A 26,118-nucleotide genomic window follows, 5' to 3' on the forward strand; every position below is an offset into this window, starting at 1 on the left:
TATGTATTAATGCAAAGTGGAAGCTTTCAATATGAGTGGAAAAATTAACATATGCTTGTGATCATGGCTATCGCTCGAGCCGAATTATTAACTAAATAAACCTTAGAGAGCTACGAGGACAAGAGTGAGTACAACATTAAAACACGTTCAGAAAGGTTTAGTGGGGTGTGTGTATGTCAGACAATATATATGTGCATAGTTATTGTCGGTAGATTTATTAAATTAATAAATCTCTTATTTATTACAGATGTCACTCACTCACTCACACACACAGACATATATATATATATATATATATATATATATATATATATATATATATATATATATATATATATATATATATATATATATATATATATGGGGGGTAGGGCATTTATTGTCTCATTTTGAAATTTGAACCTTCAGACTATGTCCTTTGGCCTAATTTTATCTCCCCCGAATATAGATTATTTAATTCGCACACTGGAAGGAGGGGCTATAGGGGCTCTAGCCCAGCCTTGACGCTCAGGTATACACTGGATAAAATGGGGTTCAATTCTGATTTACACTGGATAAAGCTACAAACTACGATTTAGTCCCTTTCTTTATCATATCCTGGATCCGCCACTGATAGAGCATCATTTTCAACAGTACCACTCATTTGTCCGTATTATACACCAGAAACTGTAAAAAATCGAGGAAAACCGGGAGATTTTTCGATTTTTTCGAAATTATTGCGTCCTTCTGGTCCGGGCTTGGGTTCAGGTAGGGATATGTTTTTTTTTTTCTTTTTTTTAAACGTAGTTATGTAGACAATACGTGTGCAATATTTCAATCCTGTATCTTGAAAATTAAGGTCGGGAAAAAAAATTTGCAATATATATATATATAATATACTGTTCCATAATTCATGCAATTTTCTACAGCACTGGGAGAATATGAAGTTTTCACATCTTGAATCTTGCTTTACAATTAATGTGGAATTTGTCATTATTGTAGAAGAATGTTTTGATTTTTTTTTAAAAATCTTGAATCTAATGTAAATGAATATCGTCTGTCAGTGTACCAGATTGAGGATATAACTTTGTTGTTTTGTCATCACCGGAATATAGTCAAAGATTTTTGCGTTTTTATAAAACAAATTGGACTCTTTTTATAGCATAAAATCACACATACAAGTTACCTGTATATTTTCTGCCCACTTCAGCAAACCAACTCGAACACAAAATGACAATGGAAAATGCCGCGGGTATCACGAACGAAAAAATCTTAATGAGAAGTAATATTTTAAAAGTTAAAAGTGTAATAGGTGACCTTTAAGTTTCAATAAGGTTTTCTTTATTCATAAAAAAAAAAGCATATATTTTCCCTACTTCTTCCACAATAACTGCATGATCCCGCTTTCCACGCAGTAGCTTACTCGTATACTGCACTTGTAAGCACGTCAGGAAATCGTATACTACGGACACATGGTTCTTATAACCGTGTTTCTCTTTTCAATTTTTGGCTTTATCATTTCAAGTAATTCTTCAAATAATTTATCCGGCATTCTAAAATAGTTCGTGTACATTATACTGTCTTCAGTCCTGATTACCTGTACGAGGTTAGCATGAATCCCATGTCCGTATCGTCTTCTAATCCAATCTTTTACCCAGACTTTTCGATTTCTTTTCTTTTTTAAACATAAATACAATTATACCATTGCCACAGACGTGATAAAGCTAAAAGTTGCAGCATCCCTGTCTTCCATTCCAAGGTCTTTATCTCACTACGGCGGGAACAAATTAGCGAGAAATAGGAATTGTCCTTTTCTGACTGACACGGTGCTCACACATACACACACACACTCACAAACAGCGTGGTCATCTTTTGTTTGTCTAGGAGACACTCAAAGTTTCTGAAGTAGTTCGCATAATCTCCGAAAGATGTCAGACCCTATTGACCATGTGCTAGAGATATCTACGGAAAATATCGCTGTGTGTAAATAGAAAATATCTCACCTGCATATGATAAAAAAATCTCTACCCTTGATGATTTATCATAACGTCTAAAAAGGGCCTAACGTCCCTTTCAGCAGCGAGGCTATATGAGACGTGGACCTACTGATTAACGTAGAATCCGAACCACATGAGCTCCCGCCGGACGAAAACAAAGGCCTTTGGAATTGACAATAATCGTTTGGACATTTCAGTCGCACCTACCTAATATTAACAACATTTCTACGATAATTTCGTAACATTGTATTATTTCTTTTGTTGATTAGCTTGGTTAGGCTTATTTAAACACTTTTTTCTTTGCACCGACGTGTTACATCTCTTGGATGAAAATACACTAGCTCTCACTGGAAATCAAATCCAGAACCAATGCACTTGAACCATTTGACCACAACAAGGCACATTTAAAAAGAAGTTTCGATTTTGTTCGGAAAATTGTGATTAGGTGTAACATTAAAAAATATATTTAAGAAAGGATACGGAGCAAACGCACTGTACTTTCTCGCTCGAATTTTTTACACTGACTTATGTTAGGCTGTAGCTATTATTGAAACATTTATTTGGGAAATTGCGAATAAAATAATGTTTTGGAAAACTTTGCTAGAAGAAACTTCAGGCCCAAAAGTAAAGTACCCATTGGTCATATTTTCGTTAGAAATAACTTGATCCATATATTAGAATTATTAAGGATATAATTCTATGTGAACTATAAGCAAAAGCGTCTGAGTAATTTCTGAGAAAATAATGAAAAAAGTCACCCCCAAGAATAAATTATCCCTTGTGGATCTTTTCAGGACAAACGAGCTATGCTATATTGTTAGTGTTTTCGTAAAACATTTATTTATGAAATACGAACACAATCGCCTGAGTCGTTCTTGAGAAAATCGCAGGGTAAAACTTACTGTCAAAAGTAATATACCATTTCTAGTTTTTCCGGATGAGGGAATTATACCATATAGCTAGGTTATTTATGTCACATGTATTTATAAAATATGAACAACAAACATCTCCTGAGTGTTTTTTAGGAAGGTCATCGGGAAAAGCTTACCCCCAAAGGTAAACTCTTCTATCTGTAATTTTGACAGTATATCGAGTAATTTTTAAGCAAATCGTCGGGAAAAAATTCACTGTCAAAGTATCCCTTTTGGATTTTTCTTTTCGGAACAAGCGAGTTATACCTAATTGTAAGATTATTACAGAAAATATTTTACTGAAATTAGAACAAATTTGTCTCAGTTATTACTGAGAAAATTGTCCAAAAAAATTCAACCCTTGAGAAAACCACTTCTTCTGTATGTTATCGGAATAAACGATTTATGCTGTATGTTAGTTTATTAATGAAACATTTCTTTACGAAATATGAACAAAATTGCTTGAGGCGTTAATGGTAAAACTATCGGGGTAAAGCTCACCCTGAGATTAAGCTACTCCTTCGAACGAGTTGTTTGTTAGGTTATTAATGATACGTTTATTTATGAAATGTGGTTGAGAAAATTCTACAAAGAACGCATACCATACAGTAAATTACACCATATATATTTTTTCAGAAAAATTATTCATATGCGGTGAAGATTTGTTAATAAAATATATATTTAGAAAAAGTAAATATAATCGTCACAGCTTTTTTTACTTGAGAAAATTGAATTGTTTTAAATTTTAATCCTTCAGTAAATTACCCTTACTTTTAGATGTCGAAGGACATAAAATTCGAAAGATAGTATGTTATTAAAACGTTATGTCTAGAATTCGGTCCAGATACGTTGAACAGTATGGCCTCTATTTGAGTGCGTGTAAAAGCGTGACGAACCGAGAGACGAATAGATGGACAGACATCGAAAAATCATTTTTTCGATTTGTAGGAGCCATGTAACTTGAATTCATTGAATTCTGGTATTCGGTTTTTATAACTATAACCACACTTTCTTCTTTCGTCGCCCGAATGTGAAAACGAATAGGCATACACCGACACGTAATGTGATAATTTGTAATCTCAAAAATTTAATTTATGTTTAATGTGTTGTCACACTAGAAAAAGAAGCTTATGCATGTTAGATCATTTTATTATCAGTTTTTCACGCTACTGTATAATTCGTCGGAAGCATTCGTGTTATTCACAAAGAGAGCTGTAAAATTTAGTTTTGTTTAAAGAAAGCATTCTTGATTTTTTCTTTACACAGACTTGCATTTGTTGCACTTGTTGATATGAAACAAAAGGAGAGAGAGAGAGAGAGAGAGAGTAAATACTCTAAAAAGGAACACACACACACAGAAACACTAGAACAGACAACGAGCTATGGCTGTGATTGTAATCGTCACGCTGTGTGTAAAGCTGCAGGTCGCGCTTGTTTTGCTTTTTACAGACACACTCGCAGTGAGTTGAAGTTTGAAGTTACTTCTGCTGTGTTAAAAAAACGGAGAGGGAATGATTAAGCATACCATACCATAAACTAAAAACAATCGCTATTAGTAATAAATAGTAAGCTAATTCTGAATACATACGTCATCAGAAAAACAAAAAATTATTTCATTATTATATTGTTTCGGTTCTTATTAACATGAAAATTATACACTTTCTACAATGTTTTGTAAAGAAAAAAAATTGAACAGGATCGGATGGGATTCGATCTGGGGTCAAAACAGTATAAGAATTACTAATCCGTCACTCTACTTACTTGACCACACAGACTTTCTTCTGTGTTGCCTATCTTTTTCTTAAGAAATAAATGCTCGTGGCTATAGAGCATGTCACTTCCAAATTTAAGACAAGAGTTTTTCTCTTTGTTTATATATTTCTGTACATCATCTTGGTTACAGAAGCTAATTTATATTTGGCAGACAATTTACACCCTAGATTTAAGCCAATAAATGCAATATTTTACTCCACTTTCCTGTTCCTTGATTCAACTGTCCCCCTGTTCTGTTACCAATTCTGTAATTCTCTCTACAATCGTGCTGTGCTACTCCAAAAATTCCCTCGAAAACATTATTGCCAGTATACACAAAACCGAACATAATTTTGTTTTTTGCTTATATTTTTATTATTTTATTATATTTTTTGGAAATATCTCCTTAGATGGATTGCTTTCTATTATCTCCACATACTAATAACTGAATTTTACCCATAAACATAAGGAAAATGAAATAATTGAGAAAAATCGTGAGTTACAGTATACGCGCATTTTTTTTTTTTTTTTTTTTTTGCGCATGGGAGTACGTCGTGGCTGCACACAATTCCGGAGTCAAATTTCTCGAGCGCAAAGGTTCGAGATACGAGCTGCAATGGTTGACTGAAGAGTGTTGGGTGTTCATTCTAAAAACCACTCAGTTAAATCACCTGTATGCATATGCAAACAGAATACGGAAAAGAATTTATGATAATTTTAGTCTACTGGCCACGATGCACGAGACATTGCGATAACTCGGGCGTGTGAAAGTACAGATAAGGAACTGCAAAAACGACGAAGTTGGCGTCTCTCTGGTGTATGAACATCTGGTCAGCTAATATTTCCATAAATGATTAAAGAAAGCACTTAATTCAGTTTCAAATAACTACAGAATATATACTGTGCATATTAATAAGTCAGGGAGAAACACTGAAAAGGTTCGTCGCTCACTGAAATGTTCTCACCAAAAAGCAATGTTTTAAATATATATATATATATATATATATATATATATATATATATATATATATATATATATATATATATAAACAATGAGAGATTTCTTTGTCCAGTTGCGTGGGAAAAAAGCAATCCCCACAGAAGAAAGTACTTATTTGCGTTGCAGAATAAGGTATAAATCGAAAATAATAATCATTGTCTTTATGAAATATACAGAGCGTCCTCAAAAAATACTTCTATAACCTAGTGGCAGTTATAATACCGACAAACGGACGGACGGTCAAAGCTGTTTCGTGTCTTTTGCCTCCGATACTTTGGCTGGTTTCCAACAGCCACATAGAAAGAAGCTTTCTGAATTCATTCAAAAATTCAGAAACAGCATTTTTAACAAATCCTGTTTCGCTTATAATTATGGAGGAGAGGAAACGCAAAATACACGCAAGAAATAGTTCTAGAAAATTTGAGATTTTGTCCTATTATTGCGAAGAAAGTGCTGTGTCGAATAAACTATTTTCTCCTGGAGGGTCTCGTTCCACATCTGTACAAGGATTCTTTATCTACAAGGAAAAATGAGTCACCGTCAGGGTGGCGAAACACGGGTATTTTTCTTCCTTATTTTAAGAATAAGCTGAAGCAAAAATCATGTTACAAAGAGAAAAAAATAACTTTTTAACTAAGCGGTTTGTCTCTTGGTCTAAAAAATAGAAAAGAAAAAAGGAAAAAATATAAAAAATGATTCTTCCTATTGAAGAAGCCTACGCTCTCTTCAGATCAGTAACCCAGGATGAAAAGTGAAACAAGTGATAGTTTCTGAACATTTTGGAAAGTAATCACATTCTATTTTAAGTTCAAAGAAATAATAACGCCCGGTTTGGATAGGACCTTACCAGGCGCGCATCTAGAGTTTCTTTCTTGAGAGGGGGGTCCAATACAATATGTATTTGTAGAACCGAGCTTATTTTACACCCAAAAACATACGTAACTGTTAAGAACTGTTGCAAATATTCTCAGAAAATATAGAAATAAATTACTTTTATAAGAATAAAAAAAAGAACTGATGAAATGTAATGTCGTATCTTGAAGTTACATCAATCATTTCTCTGCTGAAAAGCATAGTTTTATTCAGAAAATATGCAAATGTATGTGGGTTGCGAAGTTTGGGAGAGGGTCCGAACCCGGTGGAACCCAATGTGGATGCGCCCTGGACCTTACACAGATGTCATGTGTGCTATCATACACCGAGGATTGGTAGTACGTAAATTATCACTTATACGCATTACGATTATAAATGTTGACGCTTCCTTTCTATCATTTTAATGACTCAAGTATTAACCTTAAATGAAACACTTAGGTATGTTTAATATTGGATTTCAAGGTAAAAAAAATTGTAAATACGAAGTGTAGTTTAACCATCGATAACACTTGTTCAAGAAAAATGGTCAATAAAGAAGTGTTATTAATACTTGCCATTTTCGCTTCCATAAATCCTTCTATTTCCTCCACATTAGTTGCAGATTTTCAAAATATCGAACGAAATTCTTGTACAGAGGAAATTTCCTTATCCTGTTTCTTTCAATAGCAGCTCCTAAGCCTGTGATACTGCTTAATGCATCCATATTCTTGAATTCTAACCTGTAACATATTCTCTTTTCTAAAACTTCTCCAAAAATGACAATTTTCAAGGTGTCTTCCTGAAAATAGGAACGTAGTAGTCTTACTACCTGGGACAACATGATATAAGATCTGAGATGCAAGCTCGAGAAAAGAGGTGGGAGGCGACTCGAACTGGAAGAAACATTTGCCTGACAGGTATAAAGAAAAAGAAGAAAGGTGCTCCCCTGAAAACCCTAAATAATTGTAATTTGTTGGAGTTCATTCTATTTCTTTATGTATTCTAGCAAATTCACTCAAAACAGAGGTGAGAAGCTCCGATTATTTTGGATGCCATATAATTCATAAGTACATACATTTAAGTACATATATTAAAACCACAAACGAAAATAGTCCATAAATAAATAATGCATAGATACAGTATATCACTTTTAAATATATATATTTAAACTAGAAAGTCGGTCACATACAAAGTAATACATTGACTTTTGTACACACACAGATAAAATGTATACACAAATTTATAACCTATTTACTGTATACAGGTTTACTAACAACGCCGTGCACTCATTTTTATCCTAATTTATGATAGTTTTTAAGACAGAGCTCTATTTACTGAAGGAAGCACCGAAATCAAAATCCAGTCCATGTAATATTAAATTATTCTGAACCCTCGAAATTTTAATTAAAGAGGAGTAGATGTAATAATTATTAGTAGAATTTGGAATGCTAAAAGGTAAACGAGTTCTTAGTTTTCGGGCATGCATTAAAACCAAATAAGCAGAGAAATCCAGGGGCATGAATCAATATATTAATTACTTTATACAAAATTTACTTCTCTTCTGGATTCCAGCGAGCTAACTTTAAATTTACTTAATAACATTTTATAAGAAATATGCTCCTTTAAGGAGGATTTGTGAAACTTTTTAAAGTACAAATATCTTAAAAGCTAACACCAAATAACATATACATATTCTAACTTGCTTCTACTAAAGCATTGAACAATGTTATAATTGTATATGAGAGATCTTTTGTATTTCTAATGATAAATCTCAAATTCTTGTATGCGTCGCATACTATTTGCTCAGTATGATACTTAAACGTTAACTTGCGGTCAAATATCACTCCAGTTCTTTAACACTATTAAATCTAGAAAGTTTTACCTCAATTATTATATAATTATACGAAAGTATACAAATTAACCTTAAGAAAGTAATAATCAAACATTTTCGAAGGTTAAAGGGAACTTTATTTCTTACACTCTATAAATAAATTATATTATAAAGAGGACTTTTAATAACTTTCAAGTCATGAGCAAATAATAGGGAATTAGAGTATTTGACCACATTCGATAAATCATTGATAAACATAAGAAACAAAAGAGGTCTCAAATTGGATCCCTGAGGAACACCAGAAGTAGCTGTTAAAGTATACAGACATGAATGCTACAGATAACAAAATTTTTTTAGCAGTTAAATAAGACTAAAGAAAGTTTAAGTAAATTATCTGGTAGGTTAAAATGTGATGGCTTTTAATTGAAATAGCATGATTTAATTTGTGAAATATCTTACCAAAATTTGTATAAACAACACCGACAAAATATTTGTCGTTAAATGCATGATCAATTATTTGTAAAAAGTTAATAAATTCGTAAGTTCTTTCGTAAATTGGTAACTTACGTTTTTAATATATGGAAACACAATTGACTTGTTCTATCAGAGAAAAAATGAAACGGTGACTTTATCCTTAAATACATATAGAAAGTATATTACGACACCTAACTCTACCATGTATCACGATAATATATTGCATATTTTTCAAAACAATAATTATTATTTGTATCTATACAGGCTATTGAAGGCAAACACACTGAAGAAAATGGAACCACAAAGGTGGATGAGAAATTACCAAATGGAACTGTTGACGACGAAGAAAATAGTTTCAGAATCATGTACGGAATAGACGATGTTCCTCCATGGTATTTGAATATTTTTATGGCTCTTCAGGTAAGTTAATATTACCTTTTTTTCTTCTGTAATATCACATATTTACTCGTATCTCATAATGTAGAAGTCTTTTATACGCATATCCCAATGTTTTAACTAAACCTGTGGAACAAAGTTTCAATTTAGGAGAAAATGGCAATAGCCAAAGTGCAATGATTTGGAATCAGAATAAATAACGGTTATCCATAAAGGAAAAAAAAATAATTTGACAAAATACATATATGAGCTGAATGCTATGTATATTCTCGAGGAAGTAGAATAAAACAATGAAATTATTTTTTAAAAAAAATATATAGATTGGAACATAAATAAAAAAACGCGGTCGTAAAAAAATGTCCTTTATTTGATTTTTATTCCTTTCTATCCAAGATTGGCCTTTAATTGTTATTTAAGCAGTTATTTATTTCGGTTTTATTATGCCTAATGAACTGACTCCTCTGGTTTAAGAAGAGAATAGATTTTTTTTAAAAAAAAATCAAAATGTTGAGAAATCGAAAAAAAAACTTATAATAGCATAGTTTCCATTCGATAACCGTAAAATCTGCCTTGGAAATTGAAGACCCTATTTAGGTATAAAGCACTATTTGAAAATCATTGTACACCTACCTAGAATTTGTATATAGAGTTGAAAGAAAGTATTGGATTCATTTCCTTCTTAAAAGCTTTTGGAGTATTTGCTGGAAACAAATAGTAAATAACGTCTACAATGAAGGAAAAACTTCTATTGCAGTTTAATTTACAACACGAAAGTGAAAAATGAAATAAATAAGATAAAATGTGGAAATAGAATGAAACTAAACCAACAAACAGTCATTTATCCACCGACTGATCATTGTACTAAGAAGCTGTAGGGCAAGTCACAATGACATCATAGAATGTTTTTTTGTTTTGAGTGTAAGGGAGAAGTTTTGTCACATCTGCTAATTTTTTCAAGGCCAAATTTCCCTTTGCTTGGCGTAAGATTTGTTCGCCTGATGTGTGTGAACTAATTGCTCGGTGACAACAGCTTGTTTGGCGTTGTTCAGGTGAGGTGATCTTTACACGTGGAACACTCGTCCATTTGAGGTCCTTCCTCTAATAACCGACATCTCTTTTCTGCTTTGGGAAACCAGCAATTTCCTCGGCCGATTAATTAGTATCAGATAATGACGTTGTTCTAAAACACAGATAGAAGATCAATACACACTTCAAACGTTTCTATTTTTTGGTCTTCATTCCCTTCTGAAACCGACGATGCAATTGATTTATAAGTATGACTTGCGTAACTTAGAAATCAGAAATCTGAACACTGTATTTCATTCACTTATATACCAGATCATGAGATCAAGGTCTATCACCATTTTAAGTTTGATCTCGATGCGACTAATTCGATATATGATATTTTGCTTTCGAGAATATGACGGAAAATTTTACTGACTATAATTCAGAATCGGAAAATTAGCATAACATAATAGTCCATACGCTTATGTAGCACGTCAAACTCTACTATCACGCCAAGTTTGGTTCTGGTTAGATAAATTTCGTTGAATAGGTCAACATATAGTGCGTCCTTAATTTTCTCGGGAAAAATTAAATAAAAGATTTTTTTTTAAAAAGGTAGAGGTGCACGGATTTTCGGTTAGATCCTGTTTGCAAAACCTTGAAATTTGAATCCCTCACGATGGTTCAGATTCCAGCTTAAACTGTAAGTCCGCATCTCATATAACCTCGGTGCTGAAAGGGAAACTAAAATTCTAATCCAACCCAATTTTCAAATTTATCTAGAAGCATAGTTTGTAAGAACTAAATTATGTGACATATACCTAGGTACAGTATATAATATACCAGTACATTGATATATATATATATATATATATATATATATATATATATATATATATATATATATATATATATATATATATATATATATATATAGTTTTAAGATTCATAAATCAAATTTAAGAATATTGATTTCATACGTAGTGAAAACATTTTTTAAGTGGGAGCCGCGGTGACTCAGTGGTAGAGCGTTCACCTCTGGTACATGGAGTCCCTGGTTCGATCCCAGTTCACGCCAAGTGAACTTTGTGGTGGGCAAACATCGTGTGCGTGAGTTTTCTCGGGGCTCTCCCGTTTCCTCCCACTTTCTTCATTCCACCATTTCATTCATTTCTTATCATCACCGTCTCCTTCAGCCTAGCTTTGATATACGAAGTGTGCCGATTTTGATTCTTTTCTCCACAAAGAGAAGCGAAATAAAAATTCCAATTAAAGAAACAAATAATACTGTATATAACTCATAGATTCAATGAATTATATATACTCTTATTGACGTTCTGGTATCAATACACAAATGAATTGCAGAGGAAATAGTCATACATTTACTTGAAATATGGTGTTTCTGCTAACTAGTGCTCTCAAACGGGTCGGGTTACGGGTCGGGTCGGGTCAGGTCAGCTCGGGTCGGGTTGTCGGGTCGGGTCAGTCGGGTCAGCTCGGGTCGGGTCACTCGGGTCGGGTCAATCGGGTCAGCTCGGGTCGGGTTATCGGGTCGGGTCAGTCGGGTCGGGTCATCGGGTCGGGTCAGTCGGGTCAGTTCACTTTGGTCAACTAAGTTTAGGTTGAGCTTAAACTCGGCTTGAGTCGAAAACTGCTGTTTTACACTAGCTGCCTAATTAAAAATAGCAATTTTCAATTGAAATTATAGAAGCCATAAATGTATTTTGAACACTTGCAGCTAGTGTTTTTATGGTAAATGCTTATTTTTGTACTTGTGTGTACTTTAATTTTTAAATGTGGAAGATTGATTTTACCAATCGACTGTAATATTAATATCAATCTACTGTAATATTAATATCTACGCCAATATGGAGTCTGGATTTAGAACAAAACAAGAAGTTGTTTAAGCAAGGCCAAAAGAAAGATTGGATATGGACGACCAAGCCCAAGCAGGGCCGCGGTAGCTCAGTGGTAGAGAATTCATCTCTGGTGCATGGTGTCCATGGTTCGATCCCAGCTTGTGTTAAGTAGGCTTTGTGGAGGAGAAACGCCGTGTAGTGGGTTTTCTCTGGGTTCTCCTGTTTCCTCCCACTTTCTTCATTCCACCATTTCATTCATTTCTCATGGTCGCCATATCCCTTAGCCTCAAAGCAGAATCGAGGGACCTTAAACTCAGGGGTGTAGCCAAGGGGGGGGCCATCGGGTCCAGGCCCCCCAAATGGTTTCCTGCCCCCCCCAAATGACCAGCTTTAAAAACATCATAGTAAAATTATCTCGCTTCCTTCATTTAAAAGTAACAAAGTTATTGACAATTAATAATTTACGGTAAAATAGTATGGAGAAATATTGTTTTTCCATACCGATCGAACAATAGGATACATTTTTGTGACAGCAGATTACACAATTTACTGCGATTTATATTTGACAGTTTAAAGACAAACATTTTAACAAGGTATTATAAATACAGCCATAAAACAAAGGTACTAAACTGATTTGTAAGTACATTATATTTTTATATGCTTTAACAAGTATTTTCAAAGATAGAGAATGGAAAATTTGGTGAGAAACAATGTTTTTATTCAGTTTGGATTTCATTCGCTCTCTTTTATTTCTACTCAGTGTAATAAAATAATTGTTTTTTTTTTTAGTCACGAATAATAAATAAATATTTTTGTCAGGAAACTATAAAGAAATTAAGTGAAATTTAAAGAAAATCAATCTCGTGTACATAGGTTCTGTATACAAGGTCTTAAATTTAAATAAAAAGGTAACCAAGAAAAGTTTTGTTGCTTTTTCACCCACCACCTTCGAACATCGATACGTCACCTAACCTGGAAGATCAAAAATAGTCCCCATCAACATCGACGACCTTCTGAAAACGTTCTGGAAGGCCATGGAATTCATCGCGGTAGAAGTTGGTGGGCCGTGAAACGAAGAAGGTATCAGGTGCATTTTGGACTTTTACTAGGGATTTGAATTGGCGGCCTCTAAGGTGATTGTCCAAAGAATGGAACAGGTAATAATCGGACGGTGCAATACCCGGGGAATATAGTGGTTGCAATATTGTTTCCCATCCAAGGCGGAGAATGGTGTCCTGAGTCATCCTAGCCACGTGGGACTTAGCGTTGTCCCGTAAACGAGGACCTATTTGCAATTCAGAAGTGATGGCTCCAGAGTTTTGAGTTTTTGTTGAGCACAGCTCAACTGCTGACACTACACAGTTGCATTGATACTCTGACCAGCTGGTAGCAGTTCCCGATGCACGATGCACCAAACACACAGAAGGACCTTCTTCTGGTACAGTGCTGGTTTCGGCTGTTTTGAAATCGGTTCATGGGATGCTAACCAATGATGACGGCGCCGTGGAGCTTCGTATAGAACCCACTTTTTATCACATGTCAACGCCCTGTCCAGAAATGGCTCCGAAACAGTAAATAAACCCATGCGACTGCCGCGTTGCCTTCTGGCCCAGAGTCAAAACATGTGAGACCCAACTTGTAGTGCTTCCCAACTTGATGGATGTGCTGCCGAATGGTTTCTCCACACACTGAATTGTAGTCCCAGTTCCTCTTTGTACGTACATGTGTTGGTCTTCTGGCATGTGGTGTTTTCGGGTGTTTGGTCATCGTCCTTAAACTGGTTAAACCATCGCTGCACTGTCCGCGTCGTCACGACACCCTCAACAAAGGCCTGGCATATTTTCTGTCCCGCTACAGCGGCGTTTGACCTCCATTTGAACTCGTTCAGCATACATGCTCTTATGACGCTCTGTGGATGTCCCATGTTCCCTCTGTCTTTATGCAAGTTCACTGTGTATCTGAATTGCCACAACCAGGTAGTTTGTTGGATATACCCACACTAACAACTCACGTTCGCCTTATCTCCACTCGCATTCAACTCACGGTGTGAGGTCCAATTGAACACAGACCTCCACGAAAAGGGACAGAACTTTCTGGTTATCTTTATAGTTATGCACAAAAGTATAGCGTTTGGTCCCGGGCAGTAGTTCTTGATTAAGCATAATAAAAACTATCTTGAATATAATTTATGGATAATAATAATAATAATAATAATAATAATAATAATAATAATAATAAATAAGATAAAATTGTGTTTTTAGTTTTCCAGAAGGAAACCAAAATTTTCCTTTCTTTTAGGCCTGAAAAACACTAGCAGCAACACATTTTTTGCTTTGTACATTGTAGCCGCCCCCCTCTCAAAAACGACGGGCCCTTCCTACACGAACCTGCTGGCTACACCCCTGCTTAAAGTGAATATTTCATTTTATTTCACCAAGCCCAAGGACATCGATACAAGAACAAGATAAAGATTGGATATGCAAGACGAATTGCATAGTAATCTTGCTCTTGGCCTTGTTTTGGTGATCACCAAGTAGTGATGAGCGTATTTTCTAGCTTTCCGTATTGTATGAAATACCATAATCAAAATCACACTTGGTCTTCATTTGTACCGATGAGGTGAGCATTCTTGGCTCTTGTATAGCATGAAAGATCACCAAGACTACGAAATACAGGACCAAGACTTGACTGCAAGACAAAGAATAAGACGCAGTATTGATGACCAAGACCTAGGGAGCGAATTGTTTGAATTTCATTTGTTGGGCTGAAAGTGATGAAATAACATCAGTACTTTATAATTAAATATCAACCTGTATTTTTAAATTCATATTATGTATCTTCTTACGTGCAACTATATATACTGTAAAATACGTTTTAATTACCGAGAAAGAAAAATCAAAGTGGTACGGGTCCCGGAATCATAAGAACCTATTTTGGAATGAAAGTTGAAGGGTTGGAAAAAATCACAGGTGTTCTCCTGTTTCCTCAACCCTTATCATTGTAGTTAAACGATTTCCTTTTGTCTCCGCCAAGAGACTCTTGCTACTGCCTTTCGAGAAGACGCCCTGCCGTCCCAGCAGGTGAGAACACTGACCTTGAAGAAAAATTTCGTCACATAGAACTAAAGAAAATAAATAAATAAATAAATAAATAAATAAATAAATAAATAAATAAAAAATAAAAATAAAAATAAATTTCTCCCACGTCGGACATTGGTATCAGTTATAAAAAGAAATAACCAAACCTCAAAAGTGCCAAATATTCATTAAGATGCATATACAAATCCCCGCTTGATCTAGCTAGTGGTTAACGTGTAAGACTTCGGTACACGTGGTCCGGGTTCAATTCCCAATGGGAGTGCATTTTGGTGTTCACCCAGTGTTGTGACCATAGTGCTCTCAAACGGATCGGGTTGACCCGATCCGACCCGTGACCCGACCTGACCCGACTCGGATCGGGTCAGCTCGGGTCGGGTTACGGGCCGGGTCGGGTCAGGTCAACTCGGGTCGGGTTGTCGGGTCGGGTCAGCTCGGGTCGGGTTATCGGGTCGGGTTGTCGGATCAGTCGGGTCAGGTCGGGTCGGGTTGTCGGGTCGGGTTATTCGGGTCGGGTTGTCGGGTCGGGTCAGTCGGGTCAGCTCGGGTCGGGTCACTCGGGTCGGGTTGTCGGGTCGGGTCAATCGGGTCAGCTCGGGTCGGGTTATCGGGTCGGGTTATCGGGTCGGGTCAGTCGGGTCAGCTCGGGTCGGGTTGTCGGGTCGGGTCAATCAGGTCGGATCACGGTTCGGGTCAGTAGGGTCGGGTCGGGTCGGTCTTCAACCCGACCCGACCCGACCCGTTGAGAGCACTACTGCTAACTAATATTAATCGCATCACTATTAGGAATATGTGTGTCATTAATCGCATCACTATTAGGAATATGTGTGTCACTGCAAGAGGTGTATGTGTCAGGGGCGTCATTTAGGGAGGATAGGACGTGGCAATTGCCCCCTCCCCAAGAGTTTGAGGAATATATATACTTTAGTCGATTGTCTACTAATATACTAGTACAAAACTCGAAAGTCTTATGTAGGTGGTGCTCTTGCTCTCCCCCCCCCCTTCAGCAAAGTCTGAAATGACGCCTCTGCTATATGTCATGGTTAGGAAAAAAACTAGCAAAATAAAAGGTATCACTTATAATTGGCAACAAATAAAATTAGTTTTTCTCGATTTTTCTGGTGACTACCCATGTCATTTTGTTCAGGTATGTGAGTTCTTCTGGTTGGTATCTACCTTACCTTCGAACTATGTACTTTTTTAGTGTCTAACTCGGATAATATTATATACTTAGATTGTCTGTCATATATATATATATTTGTTAATACACTTATACTATTGTTGTAGCATTATCTAACAATGATTGGAGCCATCGTTTCCATACCATTCATTCTGACCCCAGCTTTATGTATGAAGGACGATGACCCTGCTAGAGGCTACATCATCTCCACTATGATTTTTGTTACAGGATTGGTCACCTTCATTCAAACAACTTTTGGTTGCAGGTAAAATGTGTGTCTTCTTTATCTTATCTTTATACATTTATTGATTTTGATATTGAAAGGCAAATATTAAAACTTATTTATCAACATAAACACGTAAAATTGAATTTAGCAAAACTAACCTGTGCTGTGTTTTCGAGGTTTGAGAGGACTATTTTCTTTCTCAACAAGTGTAATCATTTTTTTCTATAAATATCACTTGATTCCAAGGGTAAAAGTGAGAGGGGATGCGGGAGGACGTTGTTCTCCACTTCCAAAAAAGTATCTATGACGTCTCTCCCCTTCCTCAAAAGAAAAAAAAAACAATAGGCAAAGATAGGCATGGGGGACGGCGTGACGTCACGTATACCCCTACTTTTCAGATCCAGTTTTACTCCCGCTTGATTCTAATACCTACAAACGTATGGATCTAGATATAGTTCTTAACAATTTGAGCTAATAGCAATGATTTAGATAAGGTAACACTGCTTATGTGAAGACTGTGAAAACACATTCACCTCCAAATTTTGGAAAGTGATTCTTTAAGCCAAATAGAAGACCAAAACAATAATAAACGTGGATTTAAGACAAAAAGTTAAACTCCTTTCAGAACAATGTGAATGCCAATAAATAAATAAATAAATAGCTAAAATAGAAATTTAAAGAAAAACTTTTGAAGCACGAAAGCGTATGAAGGGGTGTCAGCAGATCGAGAAGTTATACAGATTCATGTTCGCAAATATTATCATTCCTCCTCAACGCATTATCAAAAATTAATGAATCACCCCCATTCCCTTTTTATTTTATTTTAAGTCAAATATCAAAAATTAAACCGAAAATAAACCATGGAGATCGTTTGTTCACGATTGCTCATATAAAATTTTCGTTTGTTCATGATTTGTAAACAATTTATACTTAAAACAAAATGGGCGGTGCAAACTTCACGTTCCTGAAAATAATCGGAAGCCGAAAATAAACCATTCACATCATTTCTACCCGATTATTCAGATTAAATTTCCGCTTGTTCACGATTTATAAACAATTTATACCATAAACACAATAGACGCTGCCCACTTTACGTAGCAGAACTCATTTCCAGAAAGGAAAAGAACAAACCACGTAGTTCGTTTTTGGCAATAAATGAATAAAATGTTTATTGCAATAACTAAATAAAATGAAAGTTACGAGCCACCCCACTAAATTTTCTCCCTCTAATTTATTAAAATAAATCACGTTATGCTGCAGTTACTGATGAAAAATTTTCTTGTGCAAAACGAACGATTGAACTTACGAAACCTTCACCCTAAGAAAATTAACTCCAAAAACTAAATTACCCCTTGTAGTTTTTTTTCATAAGAAATTATTCATCAGATGTTTTAGGATCACTAATGAAATATTTGTTTATATTTGAGAAATTTGTCGAAACTAAAACCTTCCGAGACAAACTACATCTTATGGATATTTTCCTGGAACTAATTTACGCAACATAGAATTATTATGCATCATAGAATTATTAATAAAATATTGACTGTGGAATATTCCAAAAAATCGTCTTTAAGATTCTCTCCTTCAAGACTAAACAACCATTTGTGGATCTTTTTGTAGGAAGTAACTTATCTGACATTATAGAGCTATTAATGAAAAGTTATATATAAAATGTGAACAAATCACCTGAGTCGCTTATAAGAAAATAGTCCGAAAGGAAACATCCCCCAGAGTAAACTATTTATTGTTGGTTCTTCATAAGGAATCATTTATTCTATTTTGTAGTTATTAAATAGAACATTGTTTATGAAATATGAAAACCATTGCCTATAACGTTTTTGAGAAAGTAGTTCCAAAGAACTCACCTTCAAAGGTAACTTACTCCTCCTAGATTTTTCCAAGCATAGTGAGTTATGCTATATTATTAGGATATTAGTTAAATATTTATTAATAATATATGAACAACATAGCCTGAATTATTTTTGAGAAAATAGTCCAGAAAAGCATTAATCCGCACGAATAAACTAAAACTTGTAGATTTTTTCACAACAAATGTGATAGATATTGTCAGATTATTAGAAAAAATATTTCATTATGAAATATAAACAAAACAGCGTGGTTATTTTTGAGAAAATTATCAGAAAAGAACAAACCTCCATGCATGCATTACCTCCAATGACTTATATCACAGTATATGGTTGTTAATGAAATATAAATAAATCGTTAGGGACGCTTTCAAAAAATCGCATTTGCTTCCCTTTCTGCAAACTACCTTTAGTTTTAGGGCTAAGGAGAAAATTCAAACCTGAAAACAAGTTCTATTTCGTCGACTTAGTAGCGAGCATTTCTTATTACTTTTTAAAATTTGTATTCACAATTTTCCATAAATTGTTTAAAAAATCATCATGGAGTGGTTTCGTGTAAACAATCGTGAACAAATGAACTATGGCTTATTTTCAGACTTCCAAACTATGTTATACAGAGTACATATGTATCGGAAGTCGTTTAGAATGGAATAGCTATGTCCATCCATCCGTCCGTCCATATGTTTGCAGACAGATATCAGAGCAAAAGCGGAAAGAGATATTGAGAAGCGGTTTTTACAATCGATTTAGCGTCCAAAGAATAGGTTTTATCTCCTCCGTTAACCATCTATTCAGAAAGGAAATGGTGGAAATCAACCATTTTTGGTTTCATCCCTGACCAACATAAAACAGAAGCTGTAATAGATAGCAACAAGCTGTTTCTTGTAATTGATTCAGCGTATCAAGGGAACTTATCATCATCAGCCTCAGCAACATACGGAGACAGAGGTGGTTGAAATTTACTGATATCTCTGGTTTCAATATTGATTTCCATAGAGAATCGAGAAGTGAGTTTCTGCAGTCAATTCATAATCCCAAGATTAGGTTCCATCTCTTCCGTTAACCCTCTATTCAACAATTTTCCGGGTTCAACATTGATCGCCAGAGAACAAGAACGGTAAATAGATAGCGATAGTAAGTCTTCAACAATCGATTCAGCGTCCCAAGATAACATACCGTACCATCATCACTCAACACGATGCCAGAAACAGAAACGGAACTAGTACTAATAGTACTTCCGATTTCAATACTTATTTTCGTAGATTTTCAATAGCGCTTTTTTTTTAAACACAGATTCACTGTCCGAAGGATGTGTTTTGTCCCGACATTTATGTCTGTTGAAACTGGAGCTGGTAAAATCTACGATTTTTTTTATTTTTTTGTGTGTGTGTTCTGATCGCATAATGAATGAAATGGGGATAGATATGTACAACCGTTTTTTTCTTTTTTTTTTTTTTTTTAATAAGGAGTCATTACTACTGGAATATGTTTTACCTTAGACCTCAATTTGTTATTGCAACTAGAAGTTATTGACATCATTTAGCACTTCCAGTTTCAATATTAATCTAAAATAGTTATAACAGTAAGATATAGCGAATAATGAGTTTTCCATGTGGAGAAAGACACATCTTTGATCTTACTCCTCTGCAACCAATAGCTATAGATGTATCACCTCAGATTTGAATATTGAATTTCAATCGTTTCGAAGTCTGTCGTATGAAATTCACTTGACTTTTCTCAAAATGTGGTCTGTTACTTGAAGTGTGATACACCAGTTTTGTTTTTGATATAATTTGTTTGTAAATCGTAAACAAACAAAAATGTTATGTGAACAATCGTGAACAAACGATGAACAAACTATCTCCGTGGTTCATTTTCGATTTCCGAACTTTTTCAGGAACGTGGAGTTGGGAGCACTCACTTTGTTTTTGATATACGAAGATTTTATGTGAACAATCGTGAACAAACGTGAGCAAACGGTTAATTTCTACTTCCGGAAATAAACTCTGCAAGGTTCACGCACATAAGAACATCATGAAATTTTCCCTTCTGAATAGCTTCAAGCTAATTTTCTTAGAGAATGAGCTAAGAATGAGAATCTTAAACCAATGTTTTTTTTTATTTTTTTTTTTTTTTTTTTTTTACACGAGCTGAATTAAATTTTATTTTAGTCACACGGCTTCAGTTTACCAATATTCAGTTTTGAAGGCATCATATGTTGCCAAACAACAACTTTTCACGCTGAAATATATCAAATACACAGAACTAGATATTTTAGAAAAAAAAAAGAAACAGAAAAGAAAGAAAGAAATAATTATTCTGGTTTAACCGACGACCAAAGCACCAGATTATTGACACTGCAGAGGATAAATTGCATGTTCAAAAAATAATAGATATCCTCTAACAATGCACCTTCTAACATTCAGATACGTTTTAATTTAACATTTAACAGATAACTTAATATATTATTACAGACAAATTTACATGGATTTTTACCACCCTTCAAACGTAGTTTTGCCATGTAAATATTTAGCATGCAGCATGATCGACTAAGGGTTATTTCCCCAGTTTCCAGGATTTTTATTCCTCTATCGAATCTGACAAAGTGAAAAACTCTTCTCGCGGTTTCCTCTCTTGTTGTTTACTCTTCTTTCTTTATATCTATATAATGTAACAGATCCGCGTGTAAATATCTCCGTTAAAGATAAAAACCGCGACACATACTTTCCGACACTCTTTAGTGTACTAATTGCATGTGAGGAGAGCCATGTAAACAGGTGGTTGATGCCTTACTCTCTGTCAGGACTTGGGCTTTCCTGAGGGCTGTCCTTTTTTCTAACTTTTCTGTTTCCTTCGGTGATGCCCTGTAAATTCCAAATCCAGCTGATATGCTTGCTCATGCTTAAACTTCAGATTAAATGTTATCGCGTTTGTCACCTAATAGCTTAGCGATCCCTAAAATTCTGGGTGTGACACAAATTTCGGTCATCTAAGACATTTTATTTTTTACCCCTTCTCATTTTCCCATACAAGTGGAAGCTGAACTTGGACTTTAACGCTATCTATGTGTGACTATTAATCTCAGCAGCATCAAGAACTATGTATTCGACACTAACACCGGTCATTTTCGATTTTTACATGTCACTGTTTCTCCCTGTGCCCTTCAAGGGTGTTAATGGGGCTAAACTTGGACGTAAACAAAATCGGGAGATGATAAAGTTCTTCTCGGGCAATCAGCCAGGTGAAAACTGGTGGATAGGCCAACGTTTCGAGAACTGTCATCGTTCTCGAAACGTTGGCCTATCCACCAGTTTTCACCTGGCTGATTGCCCGAGAAGAACTTTATCATATACGCCGCCAGAAAAGCTTCAAGTCTTACTTAAAATCGGGAGAGTCACTATTTATCTCAGTGACCCCGAAAACTATAGACTTGACACTAATATTTTTCGATCATTTTGTCACTTCCTTCCACACTTGATGTGCTAGATGTGCTAGGAAGTCTTACCCTACTGAGGGCTGAACTTGGACTTAAAGGGCGTCAGAACTGTCACCAATCAATTTAGGGTCTCCAAGAACTATGGATTCGACACTAATATCGGTCATTTTCAATTATTTTTACATGTTATCATTCCTCCCTTCGTCGCATGAGTACTCGTGGGGCTGAAATTGGATTTAAATTGCATCGGGAGCGTGACTGTTTATCTCACCGACATCGAAAACTACGGATTCAAAATCAATATCGGCTGTTTTCGATCATTTTATGCCATCTCTCCGACTCCCCCTAGGCATGCTACTGGAACCTTACACCCACACACAGACTGGGGCCGAACTTGGAGTTATATGGCATCGAAACTGTCACCAATCAACTTATGGACCCGAAAACTATGGATTCGACATTTATATCGTTTTCAAACTTTTACGTCTTCCCCTCCTACTCTCCCTAGCTGTCTTATCTCCACAGTACTGTTTTCTAAACTGTAAAGAATATGTATTATACCAAGTTTGATTAAAATTGCTCCAGGTTTCAAAATCGTGATGGAACATACATACACATACATTTATATAGATTAACAGTTTTGTGTAGAATATCAGATTATATGGATTAGAATAATTGAATCTTCCATAAATAGAACTAATAGAAAAAAGACAATTCTGACCAAAGCATATACTATCTAGTAAATAATAGCGTTACAGTTTCGACAAAGTATCTTTGCCTTCATCAGACAGAGGATAATGTGTCTGAGGAAGGCAAAGATACTTTGGCGAAACTGTAACGCTATTATTTACTAGATAGTATATGCTTTGGTCAGAATTTCTTTTATTGTATACAAGTAGTTCCAAAGCTAGAATGAGTGGCATTCAGAACTAATAAAAAATATTTTACACATAAAGATACAGTCGTGGTCGTAGCATGAACAAACACAAGTTACTGAAACGTATTGAAAAGAAAATTAAAACCCATAGGCTTATATCTGATTCTCGGAAAAGAAATGAAAATCATGGTTATCCATTTAATTTGTCACTTAGAATGAATTAACTTCTGGTTGGAAGCAAGTTTTTCTAACATCTCAAACAGCTGATACTAATACATAAACAAGGAAATGTTATGACGTCATTGAAATTTTACGGGAGCAAAGTTGAGATTCAACCACTAGCTAATTAACAAATACGTATTTGTATAAAAGTATACAAATTATACGCAATTTTAATCCAGAATGCACCCTGAGGTGGAAGGGACTTGATTAGAAGTCAGAATATTTGAGAAAATTTTACAATATATTGCTTTTGTGGAAGATACATTATTAGTGGACATTACGTACTTGGCCCGTGAGCAGTAATGAACACTTCAGGTTGGAAGTAGTTGTTGAAGACGAGGACGAAATAATTGTATGATATGAGGAAAGTATAAACATAGATACATCTCAAACAATTAGCATTAATATATAGACAGATAATCCTATGCTTTTATATTGCCCAACATCGTATGGCAGAGGGTAGAAGGTTTGAAGGTCAAAATAATTGGAGGTTAAATTAAAATTTGGTCATACTTATGAAAATATTTGAATTGACGAGAATAAATAAACGAGAATGATTTAGAATGCATTGAGAGACATAACCTAGTTTATTTGAATTATTGATACAATAACATAATGTTCCCTTTATGAATAGCATAAGATTATTACTAATTATTGCATCCTAGTTTAGTTTAGCACTATTTTGATTAACCATAAAAGATAAGGCTCAGATAATTCTTATACAATGTCGTATAAACGAAACATAACTGTAGAACTTCTGCTGAATTCATACAGCATACGTTGTAAGATTGATTATGATCTCATGATCCTTGCAAATGAAAACCTTGACAGCTTATCCGGAAACTGTTATAATTATCTTGTAATTCTTGCATAATGAGAACCTGAAAAGCTCAGATCACAGTAACTGACCGTAATCTCAATGTGATCTTCGCAGAATGAGATCTTTGAAGAGTCAAACCATCGTGAATTGCTTATAATTTTCTTGTAACTTGCACAACGAGACTTGAAAATTCAGATCATTCTGAGACTGATTGTAATCTCATTGTGATCCTCGCAGAATTGGAACCTTGAAGAATAAGTTCGCCGTGATGCTGATTATAATATTCTTGTAACCTTTGCACAACCAAAACCTTGAGGAGTCATATCATTATGAGACTGATTATAATTTCATTGTGATCTTCACAGAATGACAATCTTGAAGAGTCAGATCGCAGTGAGACCCTGCTCTATAAGAACCTTGAAGAAATCAGATCATAATGAAACCGGTTGTAATGTCATAGTGATCCTTCATGTAGGCAAAAGGGAGTACAATTATATGAACTTTTTACGTATTCTACCTTGAAAACTTCTTTGACTTGTATTTCAAGTTTTTCATTAACACGAGTTAATATATTTAAATACATTTCCGTTTTGGTATTTTGAGAAACTCAATACAAGTGTACGTTATTCAATACACTTTCACTCTGTTATATCAGTTTACCTAAGTTTCCACAATGAATATTTTTAATTATTTCCTTCTTTTAAGTATGATTTGTTTTTTATATGGTGACTCCAACAACCATATTATCTGACTTATCATTTGCTCAGCATATTTCCATTTTTCTTTCACAGTGTTTTAGAATAAGAATAGAGAAATATGTATATGGATATTTTTAAGAATATGTATATGGACCTCATTATCGAAGTGATCATGATTTTTAATGGCAGTTGTATTGCTTTCAGGTTACCAATAGTTCAAGGAGGTACCATATCTTTTCTAGTGCCTACACTAGCAATTCTAAACCTTCCACAGTGGAAATGTCCTGATCCAGAAGCACTTAATGCGATGTCTCCGGAAGAAACCACTGAAGTCTGGCAGATTCGAATGCGAGAACTCTCTGGAGCTATTGCAGTGTCTGCGTTGTTTCAAGTAATAATTGGTTATTTTGGTAGGATTATTATTCATATTTTCCTCGTTTTTTTAAAATAATATGTCTATACACAAAATATATCAAATGAAAATCGGAGCTCCTATTACTATTAAATCGTAGCAAATAATCTACTCAAGCAAAGATACACTTGACAATTCTCAATTCTCTTAATAAGAAACTCAGGAAGACTGGATTGAAAAAGCTACTACATCTCTTCGACCGAGTGCCTCCACCAGAAATCATACGTGGGATCGCTCGCATCAAAGGCAAGAGTTAGCAACTACGCTACGCGGAGCCAATTCTCGACAAAAGACGGGAAAATTATTCGAATGGGGTGGTATTATCGAATTGTGATTTCGTTAGGTTTACACGTTCTGAGGTTCCCTGACCATGTTTCTATATATAATATTAGCATAAAGTATGTATGGGTGTGTTTGCGATTATTTCGTCTATTAAGTCCCTTCGTGGCTACACGTTTAGCGTATGCGTCTTTGGCGCAGGCTGTTGCTAATGTGGTTCGAATCTAATGTTAAGTTGTGTCCCCGTCTCATATAGCCTCGGTACCGAAAAGCCTCGGTAGCTGAACTCCAATCCAATCAACAATCGGAAACACTTTCAACCTATTATTTTCAAAGTTTGAGCATAAATTACTGACCTGTCTCTCGAGTTGATTACATCTTGGCAGAAATCGGAGAAAGGTTGTGGAAGATAGTGAGCGTTGAAAAAAAATCTCTAGATAATATAGCTTTTTGGTTTTACTAGATACAAGAGAATGTCTAGAATATTCCCAGGCTGGGTCTTCAACTCATCCACACTTCACGTTTTCTTGTCTGAAACAAAAGAATATTTTCGCTAACTTCAGAGGAGTACATGGCTTGCGTACCACAGATTAAAACACCATGACCTAAAAATCATAACTGTGGTACGTAATATTTATAATATATACTGTTACATAATTGATCATATGCTTTAGTTCAATCACAATAAATAATGTTGATATCTTTCTCTCTTCCGGTATCTATGTTGCGACACACATGTTTTCATATCTATCGAACTAGCCTGTCTATTTCCAAGTAGTGTTGCCACGAGACGAGACGAGACGAGACTTCAGGCTGTCTCGTCTCGTCTCGTGCAAAGCATGTCTCGTCTCGTGTCTCGTCTCGAAAAAATGTGCTCGTCCCGTCTCGTGTCTCGTCTCGAGAGGTTCTGTCCCGTCCCGTCTCGTCTCGTCTCGTTTGTCTCGTTTTGTCT

At 35.2% G+C, this 26,118-nt stretch overlaps 1 protein-coding gene across 3 annotated transcripts in view; it reads left to right on the plus strand.

The window, feature by feature from the left end:
* LOC145668575 (solute carrier family 23 member 2-like) overlaps positions 1 to 26,118 on the plus strand; it is an 87,765-nt gene that overhangs the window by 24,215 nt on the left and 37,432 nt on the right. For all 3 annotated transcript variants that reach the window (XM_081736577.1, XM_081736578.1, XM_081736576.1), the window contains exons 2-4: positions 9,061 to 9,216; positions 16,439 to 16,596; positions 24,680 to 24,885. In XM_081736577.1, the coding sequence (XP_081592703.1) occupies positions 9,061 to 9,216; positions 16,439 to 16,596; positions 24,680 to 24,885 (520 nt within the window). The remainder of the gene's footprint in view (positions 1 to 9,060; positions 9,217 to 16,438; positions 16,597 to 24,679; positions 24,886 to 26,118) is intronic.

The sequence above is a fragment of the Thermobia domestica genome, chromosome 13, assembly GCF_964235325.1.
Source record: "Thermobia domestica chromosome 13, izTheDome1.hap1.1, whole genome shotgun sequence".
NCBI lineage: Eukaryota > Metazoa > Arthropoda > Insecta > Zygentoma > Lepismatidae > Thermobia > Thermobia domestica.